Source organism: Mirounga leonina, unplaced genomic scaffold, assembly GCF_011800145.1.
Source record: "Mirounga leonina isolate KUSES-001 unplaced genomic scaffold, KU_Mleo_1.0 Mir_114, whole genome shotgun sequence".
Classification (NCBI taxonomy): Eukaryota; Metazoa; Chordata; class Mammalia; order Carnivora; family Phocidae; genus Mirounga; species Mirounga leonina.
Genome location: NW_023270265.1, coordinates 5,672,385 through 5,694,373, shown reverse-complemented (window position 1 = coordinate 5,694,373; position 21,989 = coordinate 5,672,385). Strand labels below are relative to the sequence as shown.

Genomic DNA, 21,989 nt, shown 5'->3' with positions numbered 1-21,989 from the left:
CAAACCAAAAGCCACAGTCTGTTGGCTACCATGGTACTTTGTGGCTTCCCCCCGTCTGCTAAATTCAGTCTTCTGTAGGGGGTTAATCACGCTCGGGTCACGGAGGCAGGGACAGTGATTTTAATTCACTTGTACAGACTGTTAGGATCTCGTTTCACGCTTCTCACGCAAAAACAGTTGGTCTCAAAAACCCAGCTTGGAGCTTCTACGTATGTGTGTGTGAGTTTTAATCTCTAATCCATCATAAACCACTATTTAGTCAAATATATTAACAATTACTAGAGAAATGAAAAATTCAAAACTCCAAAGCTTACAAAATAAAAGCCTTTGACTTTTTATTAGTTTCAACAGACATAAAATTACTCTTGGCACCTTTTTTTAAAAAATTAATTTATTTTTAAAGATTTCATTTGAGAGAGAGAGTGAGAGCGCGCATGAGCGGGTGAGGGGCAGGGGGAGAAGCAGACCCCCCGCTGAGTAGGGAGCCCGATGCGGGACTCGATCCCGGGACTCCAGGATCATGACCTGAGCTGAAGGCCGCCACTTAACTGACTGAGCCACCCAGGCGCTCCTCTTGGCACATTTCCAAAGCAGTTTCTAAGCGCTCCCTTGTCTATTTCGGTCCATACCTTGTGGCAAGCGGCCGGGCATGTTTGTCCACTGGCACTGTTCCGTGGAGCACACGGAGAGCCTGGGCTCGTGTCTGCAGGACCCGTGGTGGCGAAAGCCTGCAGAGCAGGGCTGGGCCATAGCTGGGGACGTGTCGTCATCTTGCCTGGGAATCTTCACTGGGCTATGGGATGCCCCGGCTCCTTACACCCATTCTTGTTTCCTGGAGACTCCGGCTGCCGTTTGGACCATCACAACACAACCTCAGACTGCTTTCCAGGGTGCTGGACTCCCCCTTGCAAGACGGGGCAGACCCAACCCAGGGCGTGCAATGGGGGCATGCAGTTAATGCAAGTGATCAAATCCTGGTCGTCCCTGTTACCAAGGCCCTCGAAGCCTGGCAAAATTTGACACCAACCTTCATTTGAGCCCACATTGTCAGTATCCTACTGAACAGCAGAGCAGTTTTATCTGTATAAAAAGCCAAAGTTATTTGTACTCAACTCTTACTTTCTTTTTCTTCCCCAATTTCTTGCTGATGGAAGAGCATGAGGAAGGCAGGCCAAGTAGCTCCAACAGGCAGAAAACCAGAAAGAGTAACAGATGTTTTGATTTGCCTCGAACCCGGGGTCTGACTCTGAGCTCAATGATGTGTGTGTTTGGGGGCTCTTTTGCAGGGGTCATCCAGGGAGGAGCCCTGTCGAGCATTTGCACTCAGATCTTGGCAATGGTCAATCAGGAACAAAATAAAGTCCTGTGGATTCCGGCCTGTCCACTGTAGAAGAATGCCATTCTGGGAGTGGCTGTGGCTTGGCTGCCCACGGGCACGCCTGGCCCCGCTCGTGCCCAGCGGTCGGAAGTACACGTCTATCTGTATATAAGCACGGAAGGGAAGGATCCACGCACATGGACTCCAGAAGCACCTCCTCTGTAGCCCGAGGGCCACAGGTGACCAGGACCCGGGCCCAGGCCAGAAGACTGCGTTCCTCTCACACATGTGCTTTAAGTAAAAAACACAAGAGACTTTCGATAGAGGGGTTCAACACCACCCTTTCCTTAGCCAGCTGATCAGAGATGCTGCAAAGAGAACCTTTCAGATCACAAGTTTACAAGCCTTTTCTAAGTATTGGTTGTTTATGTTTACTTGAATGGCCCCGTGCTGTCGGTGCCCAGGCCTGCCCCCCACCCTGTCAACCCCCCACGTTGCTTTGGTGTTGGGTTTTGTTCCTGCTTTCAGCAAAACGACTCTGGAACCTCGTTGGCGGCTGCATTGCTCTGGAAGGTTCTTGTCGGTGGGACCAGAGCTTCAGCAAACTTCCTGCTCCTCAGTGGCCCCTCTCCAGGCAGGACACGGCGACTGCAAGGGCTCAGACATGGTGGCAGTAGGACCAGTGCCTTTGTGGGGCTGAGGCACCAGCAGCCATGTTCTCCCCTCCTGCGCCAGGAAGGCCACTTGGGCATCTCGCAAGCTCGTCGCTCGGGCTTTCTGTCCCGCCTTCTGTGTCCTCTCATTTCTTCTCTGTCTGCAATCGTTACGTCCGCCTTCTCGCTGGGCCGTCCAGGCTCCCTGGGGTCACCGCCATGCCATAGTTCCAGGCAGGGTGTAAACCGAGGGCTGGCACGTGCCACCGGGTCCTCTTTCGCTTCTGTAAATAATGACCGCTTTGTCAGTGCAATTTTTGCAGGGTAATTCTTAAACTCCATAGGATGGGGCAGGTACATCAGCTCTCTCTGATAGGAAGACACGTTTCAGACTTGGAACCAAGAGCTCTTAGGGGAAGCATAATGAGGAGTGTCCTCACTGTCAGACATCTAGGGAGAAGCTGGGGATCCTCTTAGTCTCGGTGACAGCACTCCCGGCAGAAACAGTACCCCACGAGGGCGTCTTTGGGTTTTGGGGGTTTTTCTTGTTTTGTTTTGTTTTGTTTTTGCACTTCTGACGCTGGATGTCTCTGGCTGAAGATTTGATGTGGTTCCTCCTTAAACTGTGCGTCCTGTTAATAATAGGTACTGTACTGGGCTCCGTGTAAGCGCCACTGGGGTAGGACCTATATTTTAATACTGTTCCTAACATTTCATTTTACTAGCAAGAAATCTTTTATTTCATTTTATTCTTTGTAATTCTAGACACTAGATTGTAGTTTAGCTAAACTGACGTTTTTAAAAAAGGGATCTATTTTCTTGCACAGTTGTTCAAAAGAGACACGTGTCAGTCCTCAGTGCTGCCCTTGGTCTCACAGGTACGCGCCTTCTTCTAGCTCAGACAACCAAGACGGACGGCGGGCTGAGGCCCTCCTCGGTGCCGCGGGGCTGTTCCTCCGGGTCGCCGGGTCGCGGTCCGAGCGGGACTATGATGGTACAGTGTGCACAGGTACTGTTCTGACAGACTGGGATTTTCTGTACTAAAACCTTACTTTGTATCAAAAGTTAAACAGACTTTAGTACAATAAATAAAGGTCAATTTCTGTAACTTGTTGTCATGAAGATAGCGGTCTTTTTTTTTTTTTTTTAAAGATTTTATTTATTTATTTGCGAGAGAGAGAATGAGAGACAGAGAGCACGAGAGGGAGGAGGGTCAGAGGGAGAAGCAGACTCCCTGCCGAGCAGGGAGCCCGATGCGGGACTCGATCCCGGGACTCCAGGATCATGACCTGAGCCGAAGGCAGTCGCTTAACCAACTGAGCCACCCAGGCGCCCAAGATAGCGGTCTTTTAAATTGGTTTTCCATCGGTTCCCCACCCCTTGGCTCTCTTTTATTCCTAAATATGAGATGGCTTTCCTCCCCTCTGCAGCAGGTAGCTGGAACTGGCCGACGTGAGAGGTTCTTTCCAGCGCTCCTGATCCCCAAGGTGCCCCTTTTCCCTGCTGCATCAGCACCTCTGACTCCCTCCTAACCTCCCATGCGTCCATCTGTCCTTCCATTCGTCCAGCATAGTGTGGATGGTGGTTGCAGCCAGGCACCTGATTTGTGTAAGATTCAGATCGCGCCCGCAGGTACTTACATTCAGGGCTGCGAAGAGCGAAAGGGATTTGAAGGATGCTGGGATTTCCTGATGTTCTCAGTCAGACCTGTCTGCAAGTGGGTGAGGCCCAGGTTGGGTCCCCAGGGTGTAGAAGGCCTTGCCTAGCATGGGGGCTGCGTTGTGATACCAAGTAGAGCTCTCTGGAATTCCAGGGTGGCAGGAAGCCCGGGCTGGCCTCTTTAAATGCCCCGAGTCTGGGTCAGGGAAGAGTCCTCCTCCTCTGCTGTTATGGCCTGGAGGAGGCGGGGGCACGGTGTTGTGGAAAAGCCTCATGCTGCTGCAGTGACCTGGCCAACGGGGGCAGACTTGGGTTGGTGCCTCCTTAGTCCTTTGTGACTGCATAAAGTTCCATTGTGCACCTGCGGTCTTGGCCTCACCTGTGGCCACAGCAGTCACGGGGCTGCGCGGGACTGTGGAGGTGTGGGGGGCTGGTGCAGCTGGCTGGGGCCCAGGGCACATCCCTCTTGCCCACGTGTGCCCAGCCATCGGGCTGCCCACACCTCCCCGACAGCCCAGAGCCAGTGCTGACCCAAGAGGGGCAGTTGCTGCACGGACTTTGTCACCCACCTGGCAAATGGGGGCGGCAGCTACTTGTTTTAGGAACGGTTCTTTTCAAGAGGCCAGTGATGCCAAAACCTTAACGGTTTGCATGCGCGGCTTTGCGAGTGACCTCTTCTTCTTTGAAATTTTTCTGTATTTTCCAAATTTTCTATAGGGAACTTGGTTTTCTTTTATAATTACAAGGAAAAAATCCCACTCTCTTAAAAATGGAGGCCAGCTAAGTTGCTGAGGTCACGAACTGTTTCTGGATGTTGCCAAACAGCGCTGAGGGAATTCGTGCTCGTCTCCAAGCCATGCCGGGCCTGGGGCAGGGGGAGGGGTGGAAAGGGAGAGGTGACTTTTGGTTCCAGCTGTGAGGCCTTGGACGGATCACAGTGGTGGCCTCAACACCTGGCCTTTGAGGACGGTGCAGACTAGATAATCTCTAAGGCCCCTTCCCAAGCTGACATCTGGGATAGGGGCAGGGAATGGGACTTCAGCAGAACTCCAGATCTGGGGAGCCATCCCAGAGGCTAGAGGAGCCCCTGGACACCTCACGCTTAGGAGTGGAAGCCAAAGGGGCCCAGACTAGGAGCCAAGCACTGGCCCAGAGTCTCGGGCCTCTCCTTGGCTGGAACGAAGGAGCTGGTGCAAGAAGGCTGCCCTGCTGCCCACCCTGGATGGACAGGGCAGAGGACCACTTGGGTCAGATACCCAGGACGGAGAGAAATGCAAGCAAGTGCAGGGCGGTCCCCCGAGCCAGCATATGCTCACAGGGAGCCTGCGGCTGGCTTCGGAATGATGACTCACAGGGCGCAGGGCTGTGAGGCTGGACCCCGGACAGCTGGGCCTTCGCCGCCCCCCCCCCCCCGCCGCTGGTGTGCTGACTTGCAGGTTTCATCGACCTTACTTCATCTGTTCTTAACCATGTCGGTTCGTACCTTCCCGAGTATAGTCTCTGGCCTCTTGATGGTTCCCCCTTAAGTTCTCTTTGCGATTATATGAGTTTTTATATATATATTCAACTGTGAAATATCTCCTACATACAGAAGAGCACGTACAATGTAATCGTACAATCTAAACAAAAATAAAATGGGCAGTGTATTCATCTTCAGGGAACAGAACACTACCAGTCCCTTAGAGGGCCTCTTATGCCCAACGTGGTCAAATTCTCTACCTTTTCCACCAAAGTGAGCACTGCACTGATTTGTGGTTCAATTATCTCCTCACTTTCCTGTTTTGATCCCCAGTGGGGATGCCCTGAAACAATGTAGTGTCCAGTTTTGACCACACCTGGCGTCAAGCACAAACGGAGCTGTGTGGGGAGAGAACAGTATTGCCACTATTAGGGGAAGTCGGCCGGAAAGAGTCATGCAATCTCTGGGTCTGGCTCTGGGTGAATCTCCACTTCCCTGGGGATTTACCAGCGCCCCTTCTGGGGAAGTCAGCGAGCAAGGACGGGAACGGGTCCTGGGGGTACTGGGGCCTCCACACACCAGGTCTTCACTGTCTGCGGAAACGGTCGGAGGGCTTGGGCTGCTGTTGGTTGGCAGGCTGACTGCTGCCGTCCTCTGGACTCTGCCGGCGAGTCAAAGACGCATCTGTGGGGTGGAATGCTGGTCTGGAGGGCAGGACTCTTGGCAGCTCGCGTCAAGACAAGCCGAGTAGAAATGAGAACGTGCACCAGGATCACTGAATGTTCTGCTCTGAGCTAAGCCAATGAAGACAGAGGCACTGGTGCGAACAGCCCTTCACGTCTCCATCTTGAGCCCCTGCCCCAAAGCAGACTCATTGTCCGTGAAGTCTAGTGACCGCTCTCGTGCTCACGCCTCTCCTCTGCTGTCCTGAGCATTTCCTGGGGATTTTCCCCATTTCTTTCTTTGGCTCTCCTCTCTGTTGATGGGTCTCCTGCATCCTTTGCCGCTTGTGAGGGGAAAGGCTCCATCCTTGATGGGAATTCTTTCTCCCCGGGAGGGTGACTCTGTTTACCTTCTTCTGACACTGTCTTCTAGACAAGTTCTGGATTAAGAAAAAAGCAGTCTGTATGCACCCCTTTCTACGGATTGGCACCCTTGGGTCGGGAGAGAGTTCATCAGTGCCAAGGGCCCAGATAACAAGGCCTGAATGTGCACCGACAGCCGTTGTGGGGCTTCATCCCTCTTACTGGAGCTTTGGTTATTTGTGTGTCCGACATGCTGGCCTGGGTCCCTCCCTTTCTGATCTCCCGTCAGCAGCATTTTGTCATTTCGCTGCTCTTTCATGAAGATTCCCTCAACTTCACCTTTCAGTCCCTTCTAGTGAGTGCTCATCTTTGCTATCACATTTTTAATTCCCAAGAACTCCTTATTTTCTGAATGTCCGTCTTCATATCACTCTGTATTTGTCTCATGGGTATGATGTTTTATCTGAACGTAGATTTTTTTCCCCTTTGTCCTTTCTCATCAATCTAATTTCTCCGTTTTCCCCCTATTTGTCTTGGTCTCAGTCTTGCCCATCAGAGGATTGGACCTCTGGCATCTCAGATTCCCCAGAAGAGTCCTCTGGGCCCTGACTGGAAGAGTTGGCCTGGCAGCCATTGTGGGGGAAAGGCTGGTACTCTGCAGTCAGCATTCAATATGGCAGCACACAGCCACTTCTGTTTTCAGTGTGGGACCAATCCTCTGGTATGTCCAGAAAGCTCTCTGAACACCTCCCTGACTTCTGCCGAGTTGAGGGAAATGCAGGAGCCCCAGAGCTTGGTCTCTCTCTAGCCTTCCTGAATTCCTCATTTAAGCCATCCTCTCTACCCTGAGTTCTAGAAGGAATGATGCCTCAGTTCCTTGCACTCGAAGATTCCTTGCTTTCTCATGTTGTTTTAGGATTTGGCGTGCTCAGGTGAGCTACATAACTTGCCGCTGGGCCGTCTCCTTTTCATCTTCTAAAGTGAGTTTGTGGTGGCTGTTTCTCTGTTCTCCCCATGTTTCCGAATTTATGTCTTTCTAAAAGAAATCCTTTTCCTCTATTTACTTTGCCTTAATGAGGTTTTACTGGAGGAACTAAATTAAGTTTATGTATCATTCTGTTCTTTTTATCCCAGAAGTAAGGTTCACCTTGTCATGTCCCTTTACTCTCGTTTTTACTCTCACTGGGGCTTGGAAGGACCTAAAACGCATACTCATTCCTTCAGTGGGAGAGCCCTCTGCCAATTGGTGTGTCAGTCAGACCTCCATCAGAGAGGCAGGGCCAGTAGGAACCAGTATGATAGTGTGTAACTTCAGAAATCTGCTTCAAGCCGTGGGCTTCTGTGAGTGGGAGTACGGCTGATGCGCGTGAGGTCCACAGGGCTGGGAGTTCCGCCTGACGGTCACGGAGCAGGTGGGGCTCCCCGGCATGGACCGACAGAGGGAAGAGTGGACAGGTGGGACTCCACAGGAGAGCTGAAGCTGTGTCTACATGTGCAGTTTCTTCCCCCCTATTTTTAGGGAGGTTTCACCTGTCCAGGCCTTTCCAGGCTTCTGCTTCTAAGGTCTTTCGACTAACGAATCAGCCTCCCCCACATTATCTAGGATACTCCCTTACTCTTAATGTCAACTGATTAGGGGCTTTCATGCAAATGGAAAATACCTTCACAGCAACACCTAGTGTTTGAGTAACTGGGGACTGTGGCCTAGTCAAGTGGTCACATCAAAAAAAAAAAACAAAAACATCACTGGGGTATTTGCCAATTATTTACTTAACCAGTTCCCCACAAATGGGCGTTCGGATTAAGTTTGCTGTTGTTTATAGACTTTTTTTTTGTAGACTTAATTTAACTTTATCTTCTATGTGGAGTTTGTACTTCTCAGATAAGGACGCTGAGGCTTTAGGCAGTTACAGGAAATTCCCTGAGACCTTTTCTTATGCCATGTTACCTTTGGGATAAAAGCAGATTTGTGCTTATTTTGGAGTTGCTTTCTTTAGCTCCTCACAGATGCTACCCGCTCTGGGGACGTTAACCCTCTAAGGTACTTTACGCCCGCCTGAGTCCGTGGAAAATAGGTTCTGAGAACTAAGTGACTGTGAGGATAAAAAGGGGGACTGGCAGGCCCCCTGGGGCCCACCTGCAGATAGGAGGGCTCTACAGCATGTGGTGGCACGTGGCTGGCATCTGGCGCACATCCAAGAATATATGATGATAAAAACAGAATCAGGGCGCCTGGGTGGCTCAGTTGGTTAAGTGACTGCCTTCGGCTCAGGTCATGATCCTGGAGTCCTGGATCGAGTCCCGCATCGGGCTCCCTGCTCGGCAGGGAGTCTGCTTCTCCCTCTGACCCTCCTCCCTCTCATGCTCTCTGTCTCTCATTCTCTCTGTCTCAAATAAATAAATAAAAATCTTTAAAAAAAAAAAAAAAAAACAGAATCAGAAGGTCTTCTGAGTTTAGCAACAATGCATGCTAGTGTTAGTTCTCTATGGTAATACAAAGAATAACTCAAAAATTGCACGATATTTTGCTGGGAATGTCTGTCTCTTTTTTGACAAACAGCTTTTTTTTTTTAAAGATTTTATTTATTTATTTATTTGAGAGAGAGAGAGAGAGAAACAGCATGAGAGGGGATAGGGTCAGAGGGAGAAGCAGGCTCCCTGCTGAGCTGGGAGCCTGATGTGGGACTCGATCCCAGGACTCTGGGATCATGACCTGAGCCGAAGGCAGTCGCTTAACCAACTGAGCCACCCAGGTGCCCCAAACAGCTTATTTTTTAAGATTATCTGCTAATACTTAGAATGAAGGTAATGTATGCTTCACTTTGGCCTTTGACAAGTTGACATTTCTCGAAGTACAGAAACTTGTTTTTACGTTTTCGTGTTTGAAATATATTATTTTTGATAACATTTTATAATTTCTAAATAAGTCCCTTTCTAAGAAATCGTGTATTTTTTTAAATTACATTTTTAATGGCATTCTAAATAATCTGTTTGTACATGTTATAGGGTCTAGACTCAACCAGTGATTCTCCAGGAGGGTGCTGCTTGAGGTCATCTTCATTTGCGGGGAATACAATTGTTTATTTAAAACTAAAAATCTCAAGAGTTGAATCTGAAAGGTGTGTGTCCACATAGAGATCACTGAAGATCAGAAAGCAGGTTCCTTATTTCAGGTCACAGCCCAGATAATTTGCCTTTAAGAACGCAGGGAAGGAGCCAATCAAAATGCCTACAAATGCAAAAGAACATGGAGGGAAGCCCATCAGAAGAACTTCTCTGGGTCTTTTGCGGGCTGCTCACTTGTTTCCCCAACAGTCCAAGGAGGAGGGCCTAGGTGTGGGGGGACAGGAATGTGTTGGCCTCCCTGCCAAAGCGGTGCTTCATCCCGTGACAGCGGGCTTGATTTCCCCTGCTGTGTCCTAGATTCTGTGGTGCTCTTGATGATAGTGGTATTCACAGGAGGTTAGGGGTCACTGCTTACCACCCAGCTACTCAGCCAGCAAAAGTGGGTGCAGCGGACCCTCTGCCCAGGAGGTGAGCTCAGGAGGACAGACGACTGTCATCAAAGTGGTGTCCACATGCACGTGTGTCCCGGGTCCACTTGGCGCAGTTGGATCTGCGGATACTTGCCAGTGCCCATCACGTTCAAAGAAGTCGAAGGCCTTTGTGGTGTCTGCCTGTAAGCAGGAACTCACTGAGTTGTTGATCTGGTCATTGACAGCTCTGCTCCAAATCCCGATTGGGTCAGTGTGCGGCCCTGGCTTGGATCCTTGTGTTGGCTCTCCTCACGAGGTCATTCAGGTCCTCAGGGAAGGAGCTAGCTGAGCAAGTCAGGACATATCTGAACGCGCCCAGACCACAGCAGCCGGCACTGTCGGGGGAACCAAGACCAGGGTTGGGAGTGCAGCCTCCGACGGGCAGGGGACATCCAGGCATTCCTGCTGCAATACCAGAGGTTAAGAAGGCCCATAAATAGGCTCCATCAGGCGCCCCACGAGGGTTAAACTCTCACCGGAAAGGTTTTCTGATGTCCCCACTGCAGCCAGTTGGTGATAAAGCACGCACCATCATGTGCTGGGTTCAAACCTTGACACCAGGAACTTTCCTAGAAAGGGCACCAGTCAGAGTGCTCAGGCTCGTTACTACATTAGCTGACAGGATCATCAAATATGTGGGCTCTGACGGTGAAGACATCCTCCAGGGTACACTCAGTGCCCTCAAGCTTGGTCACATAGGTATGACAACCAGTCTATGGGGGGGAAATGCAGGGATGAAAAGCCAAGAGCCCCACAGTGGGGGATATGCGTGTCCCCTTGTTGTAAGCCGGCCCATCTGTGGGAAGTGTGGGCAGAGAAGGCTTCTTGGACTCCTGGCTGTGGTTTCGCCACTGCGGGCCTCAGATGACCCCCTAGGACACATGGAAGTCCGTGGCAGGAAACAACCCATCAGTGATGAGGTGGGTGTGGGCCAATAAAAGATTCCAGGATTTCAGCAGGTGGGACGGAAAGTGCCTCCTTGGTTTAGAAGACCTCTCTCTGGAAGGATTTGGTGATCAGAGCTTCCTGGAGGTTTTTGTTTGTTTTTGGGGGCGGAGGGGGAGTTGTTTTTTGTTTTGTTTTTGCTTCAAAAGTAGAAAAGATCTAAAAATGTATATTTCTATACATGAGAGGTCTCATCTCAGGGTCATTCCACTCCTCACCCCAGAAAGAGGACATATTTTCATCAGTTTGGGGCTTCTTGATGCAGTGAAGCCCCCCCCCCCTTCACCGAGGAGGAGCACACACAGAGTACTCTGTATCCTACTTTTCCCCACATAACCCAAAGTACTGGTGTGGCCTGTCACTCTCTACACACACCACTGTGGGAGCAAACGGGCTGTCCCACTGAGGAGCGGAAACGCAGGGCGCCATCGGGCACGTAACCTCGAGGCAGGAAAATGGAAGCCGATGGGAAGTGGGCACAAGGTTCACGGAAGCCGTTTGGCTGACAGAGAAGGCACTGCTAAAATGCCACACAGCCCCTGGGGAAAGGCCAGAGATGGCGATAGATGTTTGGGGTGAGGGGGAAGTGTGTAAAGAGGGCAGCCCTGAGGCTGTGTTAGCTGCCACCATTTCCTGTTTTCCTTAGGCAGTTGAGAACAGGGAATGTGGCTTAAAAAGAAAGAAAAAGCTTTAAAGATGTTTTGTGTCAAGCCAGACTGGAGGCTCTGCTCTGGGCCCACACTTCCAGGTGGGGGTGCTAGGAGAAGGCTCAGCCCCTGCTCTAGGGTTTCTGGGTAGCAATTTCTGTGCATGTAATAGCCCTGGGTACCCCGGGGTCCTAGGGGGTGGAGGGTTTCTGCTAGAATTCAGCAAGTAAGAGACCCCCTCGATCCTTGTAGAATATCCTGCGCCTAATGTGTCGGCTCGGACCTTGAAACATGAAGGGAGGAACTTGGAGAAAGGGACACCAAGTGTTGTCCTTAGGTCCCGGGAAGTGGGGGAGCGTGTGATGCTGTCCAGGGAGGAAAATGGTGGTGCGCTTTCCACTGGGCATGAGGGGAGGTTGGTGGCCCTCTAGCAAGGCCACCATGCTGCGGGGGTGGCGGTGCTGTTTTTAGGATGTGCTGCGGATCGTGACCGAACCTGAAAGAAGAAAGGGCGGGTCATGTGCTGTGTGCGCCCCCACGGGAACGGGCCCTTATACTGCAGAACACCTACTCTGTGCCACACATTCTACTAGCTGACTTTCCTAGGCTCTGGACTCGACATTTTTTTCAGGGTTAAAATTCTTTCTCTCTTTTTTAATGGTCCGTATTTAACTGTAGCATCCTTTTATTCAAATTAAAATTAAACTCACCTTTAGGAGGCCAATTTAATTAACCACATACATGTCTAATGAAAAGAGGGTGACACCCTGTCATTTTAAAATAACAGGATGTTATTTTGCCTTATTGAACCAGATATGCAAAACTTAAATTTGCATACTTGGACGCATTTAGTTTAATTTTTCTTAGTTTAAAATATTAAACTCTGGGTGAAAAATTAAACCGTCTTTTTCTTGCGAATATTAACGTAGGCACATGGCCAAAAAACGCAAATGGTATCCAGCAGGGCATGAATTGAAAAGTTCGATTCCATCGTCTTTGACATTGGGAGCGGTCTGGCTGTTTACCAGGTTCACTGTGATCACACTTAGCATCAATAACAATTGTGGGAATAAATAAGGGCCACTCAGCTGAGAACAAGCAAGGGCTACTCCCAGCTAGCCATAGGAAGGGAGTCAGCCCCCATCACTTGCCTTTGGCAGAGATGCTAAGGCAAGCAGGGGCTCGGGAGAGCTGTGCAGTGGGAAGAGGAAAGGCTTCAGGTGTGCGCTGATCAGTCTGTTGGCCCCGGGAAGCTGGAGGCAGGCTAATCAGCAGTGGGGCATCCTGTGTGATTGGTTAGGGGTACATATTTGGCTTCTCTAGTTGTTTTTACTAAGCTAGACGCTGGGGCAAAAATTACGAACGCTGACAGGTATGGATCAAATCTTGGCCATTTGGGGCCAACTGTTATAGGGGTTGTTTGGCTTCCTGGGCTGGTGGCTACAGATTGTGGCCCCAAGTCCTTTTTTTATAAATGGCCTGGCTGTTGTCCATGGGTGTATTCAATCTCGTAATGAAATCACCAGCTATTCTGATGAGATGCTGTGTGACGTGAGGACATAGCATCATCACCTGTGAGGCATTCGTGCCCAAAATGTTTCACCTGGATCTCATCAAGCCATTACATCCAGCTCCTGGTTTATAGGAAGTTTAGGGAATGAAGAAACAATCAGGCAAAGCGATGAGGAGGAGGATTCTACAGGGCAATCACCTGGTCTCTTCAATGGCTAGGTATAAAAACGTGTGTGTGGTGGGGGGGGCAGTAGATGGATAGACAGGACCGATTTAAATGCAAAGTATCTTGACAGACATATAACCAACTACAAGGAAAAAAGTTGGATGAGGTCTGGATATGGATTCATAATGAAATTAGGGAACAGATTGAGATGTGAGGGTGCTGGGGGACGATGTCGTGGCAAGAGTCTCAACTCTTCAGAGGCACAGGCGTCTAGCGTACTTTCCTTTGAAGGGGTGCAGTGAAATCAAGGTGATGCAGCAGGGCCGACTGGGTGAGTCGTCGGTTTTCATCACAGAAAATCGGACTTCTCTGTTTGGACTTCTTACACTAATGCTTAGAAAAGACTATTTTGATCCACTCTCAGTTCCTCTTCATCTAAATAACCACTATCACAATTTATGCCGATACAAGCAGAAAACAGACTTGTAAATTCTCCCTTACGTTTTCACCTAAATAAAATCATAACCTAGCTGCTTGATTTTTCCCCACCAATACCGTGGAGACTCTTCCATATCAAAACATGTGGATCTGCCCCATTCTTTTTATGACTGCATGCAGAGTATTTATTGGATGAACGAATCAGCATTTATTTAATATAGATTCTTTTTTTACAGTAGTTTTTCTGCTGTTAAAAGCGGTATCTAATTCTACTCTTAAAGAGCAAAGGAGGCATGAAAGGAAACAGACTTGCTTGCCCGAAGACACATAGCCAAGTGAGAAAGAGAACCAGCCTTTGAAACCGAGTTCATGTTTCTAGAGCCCTGCACACAGCTTATAAAACCAGTGCTGCTTCTAGCTTCCTCCTTCTGGGACTGATTGGTCTTTGGCCTCTCAGAGGCTGATCTGTCACATGGTATATAATTTGGGGACATATGCTCAAGAGTCAAAATACCTCAACTGATTGGTATCTAACAATGGACGGGCCCCTTGCAACACCTGTCTTTGATTTTTAGTATCCTTTTTATAAGTGGGGCTGCTGCTTCCTCACAACCCATAAGATAATGTCTTCGAAGAATGAGGAGCAAGCAGGGACCACTGCCTGGACAGCCACACACCTCTGTCACTGCCATCAATAGGAAATGTTTCCCACACAGTGCACTACTACTTCCAGCTTTCCGTGAGCGTGTCTGCTGGAGTCATCTGTCCGTACCCTAGCTGCAAGGGAGCCCAAGAAAGCAAATGTGGGTTTTTAGCTTGGGGAGGCAGGACCCCCTAATGTGAGGGATTTCCCAAATGGAGGGAGGCTCTTCAAAAGGGGCTGGGCAAATGTACACCATGAATCCAAATATCTGAAGATAAATGTGGTGCATTCGTAACATGTAATATCGCGCCACCATTTCACAAGCCTATTTTGAAGAACATTTAATGGCACAGAAAAATGCTCAAGATAGGGTCTATGAAAAAATATGCAAAACCATATACATTGAGGATGGCCTCATTATTTTTAAAGGATGGGAGGGCAAAAGCCTTGTGAAATGGGTGCCCGTTGGGGTCCTCTGAGGAGCAGGTGCCAACATGGGATTAGACCTACAAGAGGTTTATTGGGGGAAACGCCTGTGAAGGATAAACGGGAAGGGAGTTGGGTATGCAGGGAAGCCTTCAGCTGGAGGCAGGTAGAGCTGACATCTGTGAAGGGAGAGAGGGAAGGAAGGACAGAGGAAGGGCCTCAAACTGCAGTGCAATTCTGAGAAAATCTCAGCCGGGCCAAGGGCCGTGAGCAAAAGCTGCATTTGGAAGGTGCTAGAAGAGCCTTGCGTTTATTTGGCAGGACTACCTCTGCTGTAGTCAGTCACTAGCAGGGCCCAGCCCAGGGGAAGCGTAGACTCGGGCTCATGGGGGCAGGCGCCGAGAGCACTCAGTCTGCGGGGAGCTCTGCCCCTAGAGGGTTCTCTTGAAGGAGACTGGGTGACGCGTCTTCACTGGTGAAATGAGGGGTGGCTTTTGAGCTGCTTTTTTGCACCCAAGTGTAGGCAAACGATGGTTATGAAAACTGCCCCAGTGGCTTGTTTGCTGCTCCGTAGAATCCCTCATTACTGGGAAATGCCATGCAGGCACACAGCGTACATCGAGTACAAATATACAGCCCACACGTCCCCATGGAACCAAGGTTCGGGTGGAGAGCCCCGCGCTGCCCCCGAGGAGGGAGCCTCTAGCCCCGCCCTAGAGCAGCGGCTTCTCAGCTCCCCATCACAGCTTTACCGCCCAAGTGGACTCTCCTCCTCCATTTGCCACTTGTTAAAATTCAGTCTGTAACTGGGTTTCCCTGAAAATCTGCCTTAAAAGAGGATGAGGAGGTTGCCAGGAACACTAGGGCTATTTTCTTTCCTACCGTCCTACAGTTTTGAGCTCCAAGTTTTGGTGCTTTAGAGAAGTGAGGGTCAGTCATTTGGAAAACCAGCCCATTTATGTGGAGAACTTCATTGTTATGACTCTGATTGTAATGAACTCAGATTTTAAACCCTCATACCTGCCGAGGGTTTCGTCTTCTGTTGGGCATTTTTCCACAGTCCCTAAATTTAGGTTCTATGGGTTATAAAGAGCCATAGGTAAGTCAGGGATCCTTTAGAAGAAGCCAGATCCTAAACTGTCAGTACTTAAAGAAAATTGGAGACCATCTGGTCCCAGCCTTGTCAGTTAGGAATAAGGATACTGAGACTTGCCCAAGCTCTCAGAGCCCTTCAGGCGCTTCTGCTGTTTCGGAGGCGTGGACTCCCTGCCTCCCCGACATCAGTGTAACTGCAGGGTTAGGGGCGTCAGCCTGTGGGCCTCTGGAGGCCAGGGGCCGCCTCCCATCCCTTGTCAACACTTCTACCCCAGGACAGAAAGAAGTGTGAGAGAGGTGGGATCCTTGGTAAGGGTGGGTGAGTCTCGCTGGTCTCCAGGTGTCGAATGAGAGATTCTCAACTGGTTGTACAGCTCAACCATGAGCAACCGGAGGGGTGAGGAGCTATGGTGTCCTGAGAAAGCTGGAATAGTAACAGTAGTGGTAACAGCTTTATGGTCCTTACTGTGTGCCATCCTTCCTTAAGTGCCTCGTGTATGTTAACTTGCAACACTATTGGGTGGGTACTATTATTCCCATTTACAGATGGGGAAACTGAGGCACAGGGAAGCTGAGAAACTTGCTGAAGGTCATACAGCTAATCAGAGTCTGTGCTCTTAACGCCTTTCCTAGAATGTCTGCCAGGCAATCGAGAAGGCGTCCGTCCCCATCCCAGACTTGGGTGACTGGGCCAGGCCTGGGAGGAGGACCCATGTCTGCAGAAGACAGTGGGTGCACTGATCCAACAAGGCACGTGGTGTTGCTAAGGGAAAGGGGAGCCAGAAGGAAGGGGAACCCACACAGGATGTGGAGCCTGTCCTCCAACTCAGCCAGCCCTGGGGAGCACCATGGGCTCTGAAGTTACGCGTAGCTGTAGGACATCCTTAGGGCAGGACAGCTGCCTTTCTAGCCTCCTTATGCCCTACCTAGAGGGCACGTGAGCCCTTGGGGCGGTGTCTGTGCTGGCTGGTTTATGCCATGGCTGGAGGCTTGAGACAACCAGCTTTGCCAATGTCCACTTCAACGTAGAAGCAGGACCAGGGACGGGTGTGGGACCGTTGACTACACCATGACGCTATGGACTCATAATTGTGGCCCCATCTGCAGACAGAGGGAGGCATCTGGTCAATTAAGACAAGGACTTAAAATGTCATCTCACAGGAGGTTCCTCAGTTGTGGGAACTCACCAAACATGGTGCCTTCTTCCCTCCTTGCCCTCCATTCCCCGTGCCCTAGAGGCAGGATTGGGAGGCCATCTATTTCCAGAGTGGACACTGTTGACTGGAAGAGATTCCTTTTAAGGAATCACTTTCAAGACAATGTTTTTAGACTTTAACTAGAAGGGACCTGCTAGAAATAAAAAAGACCTATAGGTGTTGCTCGGTGGACTAAGAAATATTTTTCAAATGTTTTCTCAACCAAGCTGCAATTTTCAAGCATCCTGCTCCTTCTGTGTGTAGGCAGGAGCCTGAGTCAGGATCTTTGCTTGGGGAAGAATCTCCTGAGAAGCCCCCCTGAGCTGTGTGAGTTCAATGGACAGCCTTGCCTCGTGGGGATGAAAGTTCTCGAACAAAACTCCCAGCTCCCAGGGACAGGTGGTTCAGTGTGCACGCCTCTGGAGAGGCAGGTTCCCTTGGAACAGTGCTCGGCCTTAGAGTGTGCAGCGGAGGGCCGCTGCAAAGAAACAACCAGGGAGGCGTTGTCATGGTGAGGAATAAGAAACAACCAGAGAGGCGTTGTCATGGTGAGGAATCTGGTTGGCCCCGGGGGACAATCCTGAGGATGGGACACAGCAGCTGAGTGTCTGCAGAATCACAGCACCAGCTTGCGACATCAGTGGGGGATCTGAACCATCAAGAACACCATCCTACTCGTGGGCAAGAGTGAGTCTCACTGTCGGGGGTCAGTGGCCAGAAGAAGGAAAGCCCACCCCCTCCCTGTCTTGGCATGGACTAGGATGGGTTGAGCTGGGGTCATAGGGAAAGTTGCTGCATAGGGGCAGCAGAAGCAATGGCAGCAAAATACTATGGCGGGTTCCTGAGGCTTGCCCCACGGGGCCAGGGGAACAGGCAGCATTAGGAGTCCCCGGGACAGATCCTGGGCTGGCCTATTCATCTGGAAGGCAGAAAGTCAGGAGGAGGTCTACGTACGTGAAAATGCTACACAACGTGCTGTCCTTGACCCCTGGAGCAGGCCACGTGCTTGCACAGAGGTAAGATGCAGGCAGTCAGATTCCCTGAGCCCCTGCGCCACCCTTTGAAGGCGTTGCATGCTTCAGCCCTACGGCAGACCCCGAGGATGAATCCAAAGACGTTTAAGGGGGATGTGATGCCTGGCTTCAAATATCTGAAGGACTATCAGAGCCAGGCCCAAGGACAGACGTTCCCGGAGGGAGGTTGCGGCTTAGTCTGGGGAAGAACTTTCTGGCCGCTGTATCTGTTTCATGGTGTGATGAGGCACTGAGACGCTGGGCAGGGTGAGGAGTGGCTTGTGGACTGTGTGGGCACAGGTCCCCGATCCTGCCTCCCTCACCCCAGTCCCATTCCTGGATGCGATTTCAGGTCGCAGCCCCCTGCTTACACACACAAGTAGTACGGGGAAATCCCAAAGGATCCCGGACCCCTCACCAGATGTTCCTGCATGGCGCTTTTCAGGCGGGCAGCCCCTCAACCTGCACGTGGAGCTCGTCCACCTGCCGTCTGAGCTACTCAGTCCCCAGGCAGGACTGCTTCCGTCAGAGAGAACCCAGGAGGAGGCCAAGTTCACGTTCTCTCCACACTGACTCTTGGCAATGTATGTTTGGGTCCCTGAAGATGAGCCGTCTTGGGAGGAGGTTGAGAACACAGCCTAGGAGGGCCGATTCACATCTACTGGTTCAAAATGACGACTAAAACGACTTCTTCACGAAGTCTCAGTGACACTCCTCGGAACTAGAAGACACAGCAGCACAAGGCGCTGTCAGTGCCATCCCACCCAAGGCTGCCTTCTTGAGAGACTCAGCATGACAACCGCTGTCCTAGCTTCCTTAGAAAGCCTGACTAAACTGCTTGTAGGTAGGTAGTGGGAATTGTAACCTGGCTTAGGGCATGTGGATTGAGGAAGCCACTTGAGTTTTCTTCCTTGTACGAAGGGTTAAGGTATTTTCTGAGTACAGAAATCTCTTCAGAGTGCCAGAGATGATTCTTTTTTTCAAGCCAAGGGCGTCAGCATTAAAAGCATACTGCCTTCGAATCATTGTGACCTTGGCCAGAGACACCCAAGTTCTTTGAGTCTCAGTGTTCCCAGCTGTAGAGATAGGATTTGGGGAAAGGGACCATGGAAGATCCCCCTAGGAGAGCAGTCAGCCTCCTGAGGAGTCCTTGGCCATGTGGCATTTGGAGAGGAGTCCATGGCCAAGCTGATGCAGGTTGTCTATCCTTTTGGGTAGGGTAGCTGGCTCTTGATGAGATGGTAGTGATGCCTCTTGGCCTGGACTAGGATGGGTTGAGCTGGGGTCATAGGGAAAGTTGCTCAGAGGTTGACTGGGTCTCAGAGTGTGGTCTGACCAAGCAGAAGAGAGTCTGCCTGGGACTGCTCTACTCTGACTGGGGCCGGGCCTTCCTCCCAAGGCCTTTCTGTACTAAGGGCAGGCCTTCCCACCCCACTGGCTCATTTTCTCCTGAGGGTGGGCTGAATTAGAGTCTGATTATGATGCCTATACTTTATGACTTAAGACAAAGTTTTGTAAAAATAAAACACTTCCCTGCTTAGGTTATACTGATCAGCAAAAAATTAGTTCTGACCCATGATACGTTTTGAGTCAAACATATTCCTTTGAACTCATAGCTTCAATTTTTCATTCTTTTCAACATTGGATTTTTAAATCGCAGAGATAATATTTGCTTATTGTGGGCATTCAGATAACACAGAGGAATATAATGTGAAGAAGGAAAGCCCCCGCTTTGTTCCCAGAGGCTTTCGGCATGTCCCTTTCCCCGTGTGGTTGCTGCAAGCATTTGACAGGCACCTGCCCAGGTCTTTCTTAATGCATCTACATGCATGTAATCTCCTTACGCATACGTGGGGGGTCATACTGTATGTATTGTATTACTTGCTCTTTAAAAAAAACAACAGCTAAGTTTATGCGAACTCACTGCCGTAAGAGAAAACACTTGGATGATCTTAGTAATATCCCAGGAAGGAAAAGTGGGCAGTTGGGTAATTGTGAAGTTTTGGATCTAGGCTCAGGCGTTTTAAGGCAGACAGGAAACTGATTGAGATTGGCAAAAGTTTTATGATACTATAGTTTAGGATTGGTAACAGCAAGGAGAGAGTCTTTAAGTGATTCTTTTTTAAAAAAAGATTTACTTATTTATTTTGGAGGGAGACGAGTGTGAGAGAGTGGGGGGAGAGGCCAAGGGAGACGGAAAGAGAGAATCTTTTTTTTTTTTTTTTAAGATTCTATTTATTTATTTGAGAGAGAGAGAATGAGAGGGAAGAGGGCAGAGGGAGAAGCAGACCCCCTGCTGAGCAGGGAGCCCGATGCGGGACTCGATCCAGGGACTCCAGGATCATGACCTGAGCCGAAAGCAGTCGCCTAACCAACTGAGCCACCCAGGCTCCCAGAAAGAGAGAATCTTAAGCACACTGCACGCCCAGCACAGAGCCCAATATGGGGCTCGATCCCAGGACTCTGAGGTCATGACCTGAGCCAAAATTAAGAGTCGCACGCCTAACCGACTGAGCCACACAGGTGCCCCTGAATGGTGCACAGTTCAAAGTTGTAATAAAAACTGACTTCCTTGATGGTTTTTTTTTTTTTACTTACTATACTGACCTTTCAAATTAGTAAAAAACTACAACAAAACCCCCTTTTGTTGTTGTGAAGGGTTCAAACAATAAAAAGACCTCTGATCAAAAATGACACATGCCTCTGGTATAGAAAAAAGAAAAAACTGTTATTTAATGGATTCTTTTTTTGGTGACATTCGCATTCCATGTCCTAAACCACTGTCTGGTGTTTTTACCATACCTTTTGAACTGCCCTCTCTGCTATCTCCTTATACTAAAGGAGTCTTCCAGTCTACTAAAGGCTCCCTTGGCCTCTCCCCCCACTCTCTCACACTCGTCTCCCTCCAAAATAAATAAATAAATCTTTTTTTAAAAAGAATCACTTAAAGACTCTCTCCTTGCTGTTACCAATCCACAGCCTCTAGCTCACACCTCTGGTGGCCTGGAGCTGGGAGTATGCTCTCTCTGCTTAGAGGCCTTGCCCTGTATGCTATTCTGAGAACACCTCACCCTTTCTTATCTCTGTGATAGGTTCAGGTCTGTTTGAACTTTGCTATACCATTATTATGGTAATTTCTTAAAGCTTAGGATCTCTATATCATGGTTGAAAATATTTAGCAACAATACCTCATTTGTATAGGGATTCTTTTACCTAGCAACCTCAGGTATCTGAAATGGTAAAAAAACAAACAAAAAAAACAAACAAAAAAGTGGGGTGGCAATGTATTACAGCAATGAAAATAGATGCTCCAGAACCCAGGCACTGATGCTGAAGACACTGCATGAAAAAAACCAAACCCTTCCAGGCACTTGGGGCATATTTTGGTTCTTAGTGTAGATACATTTTATTATCAGTGTTTTTCAACTGCCAGTATATTAGACTCCAGTTTGGAGAGGATTGTTTGGGGCAGATATACTAAGCCTGACACGAAGACATTAGCCAAAAAAATCACTAAAGAAGAAAGAGCAGTCCGGGTGACTTGGCCTAGCATAACCTACGGCGGCTCCTGTCACTTCTCCAAGCAAGGCTGCCTTACTAACCTCTAGGGTGAGGATGTGCTGGTGGGGAAATCAGGATGGGGCAGCAGCGTTCTGGAGCTTTGTTGGTCAGTGAGCATGCTTGGCTGATGCTGTTTGCTCTAACGGTGAATTAGTGATAATTAAGGGCCTACCATGTGCCAGATCCTTTATGTGTATTAGTTGTATCCTCACAATGACCTAGAAAAATTCTTACTCTCATTTAATAAATGAGGAAGCCCAGGATGGAAATAGAAATAATTTGGCCCTAGATCTCCTAACTAGAAAGTGCTAAAGCTGGGATTGGAAGCTATGGGGCTCACCTTCTTTACTGACAGACAGGTGTGGTCACCAGCACTGTCATTTGCAACAAGAAGAAACTGCAAAGGTGCTTCTTCCTTAAATAGGGAGTAGGGGTTTGTGGTGGGCCCACTTGTGTATGGTAGGTTCCATACACAGAGACAGAGGCCTAACGTTTGCAGACTGCATAGCCCAGCCCAGCGCGGGCAGCTGTGGGGAGATACGGGAAGAACGTGGTCTTAATCTCAGGAGCTTTTAGTTCAGCTGCGGAAACAAGAGACTCAAACAAAATAACAAGGAGGAAATGAATCCTTGATTATTTATTTGATACTCATTTTGTTTGGTTTGTTTCCTGACGTTTGTCCTGTCTCCACACCTGA

General features: G+C 49.4%; 1 protein-coding gene across 3 annotated transcripts in view; it reads left to right on the top strand.

Annotated features, from left to right (window-relative positions):
- The window catches only part of DLG5 (discs large MAGUK scaffold protein 5), a 212,064-nt gene that overhangs the window by 116,223 nt on the left and 73,852 nt on the right, over positions 1–21,989 (top strand). The window contains exon 32 of one of the 3 annotated variants that reach the window (XM_035022630.1): positions 2,850–3,079. The exons of 1 other annotated variant lie outside the window; for it this stretch is intronic. In XM_035022630.1, the coding sequence (XP_034878521.1) occupies positions 2,850–2,992 (143 nt within the window). In that variant the 3' untranslated portion in view covers positions 2,993–3,079. Of the gene's footprint in view, positions 1–1,286; positions 3,080–21,989 lie in introns of those variants that run through there. One more of the 3 variants, XM_035022639.1, reaches the window with a different exon arrangement.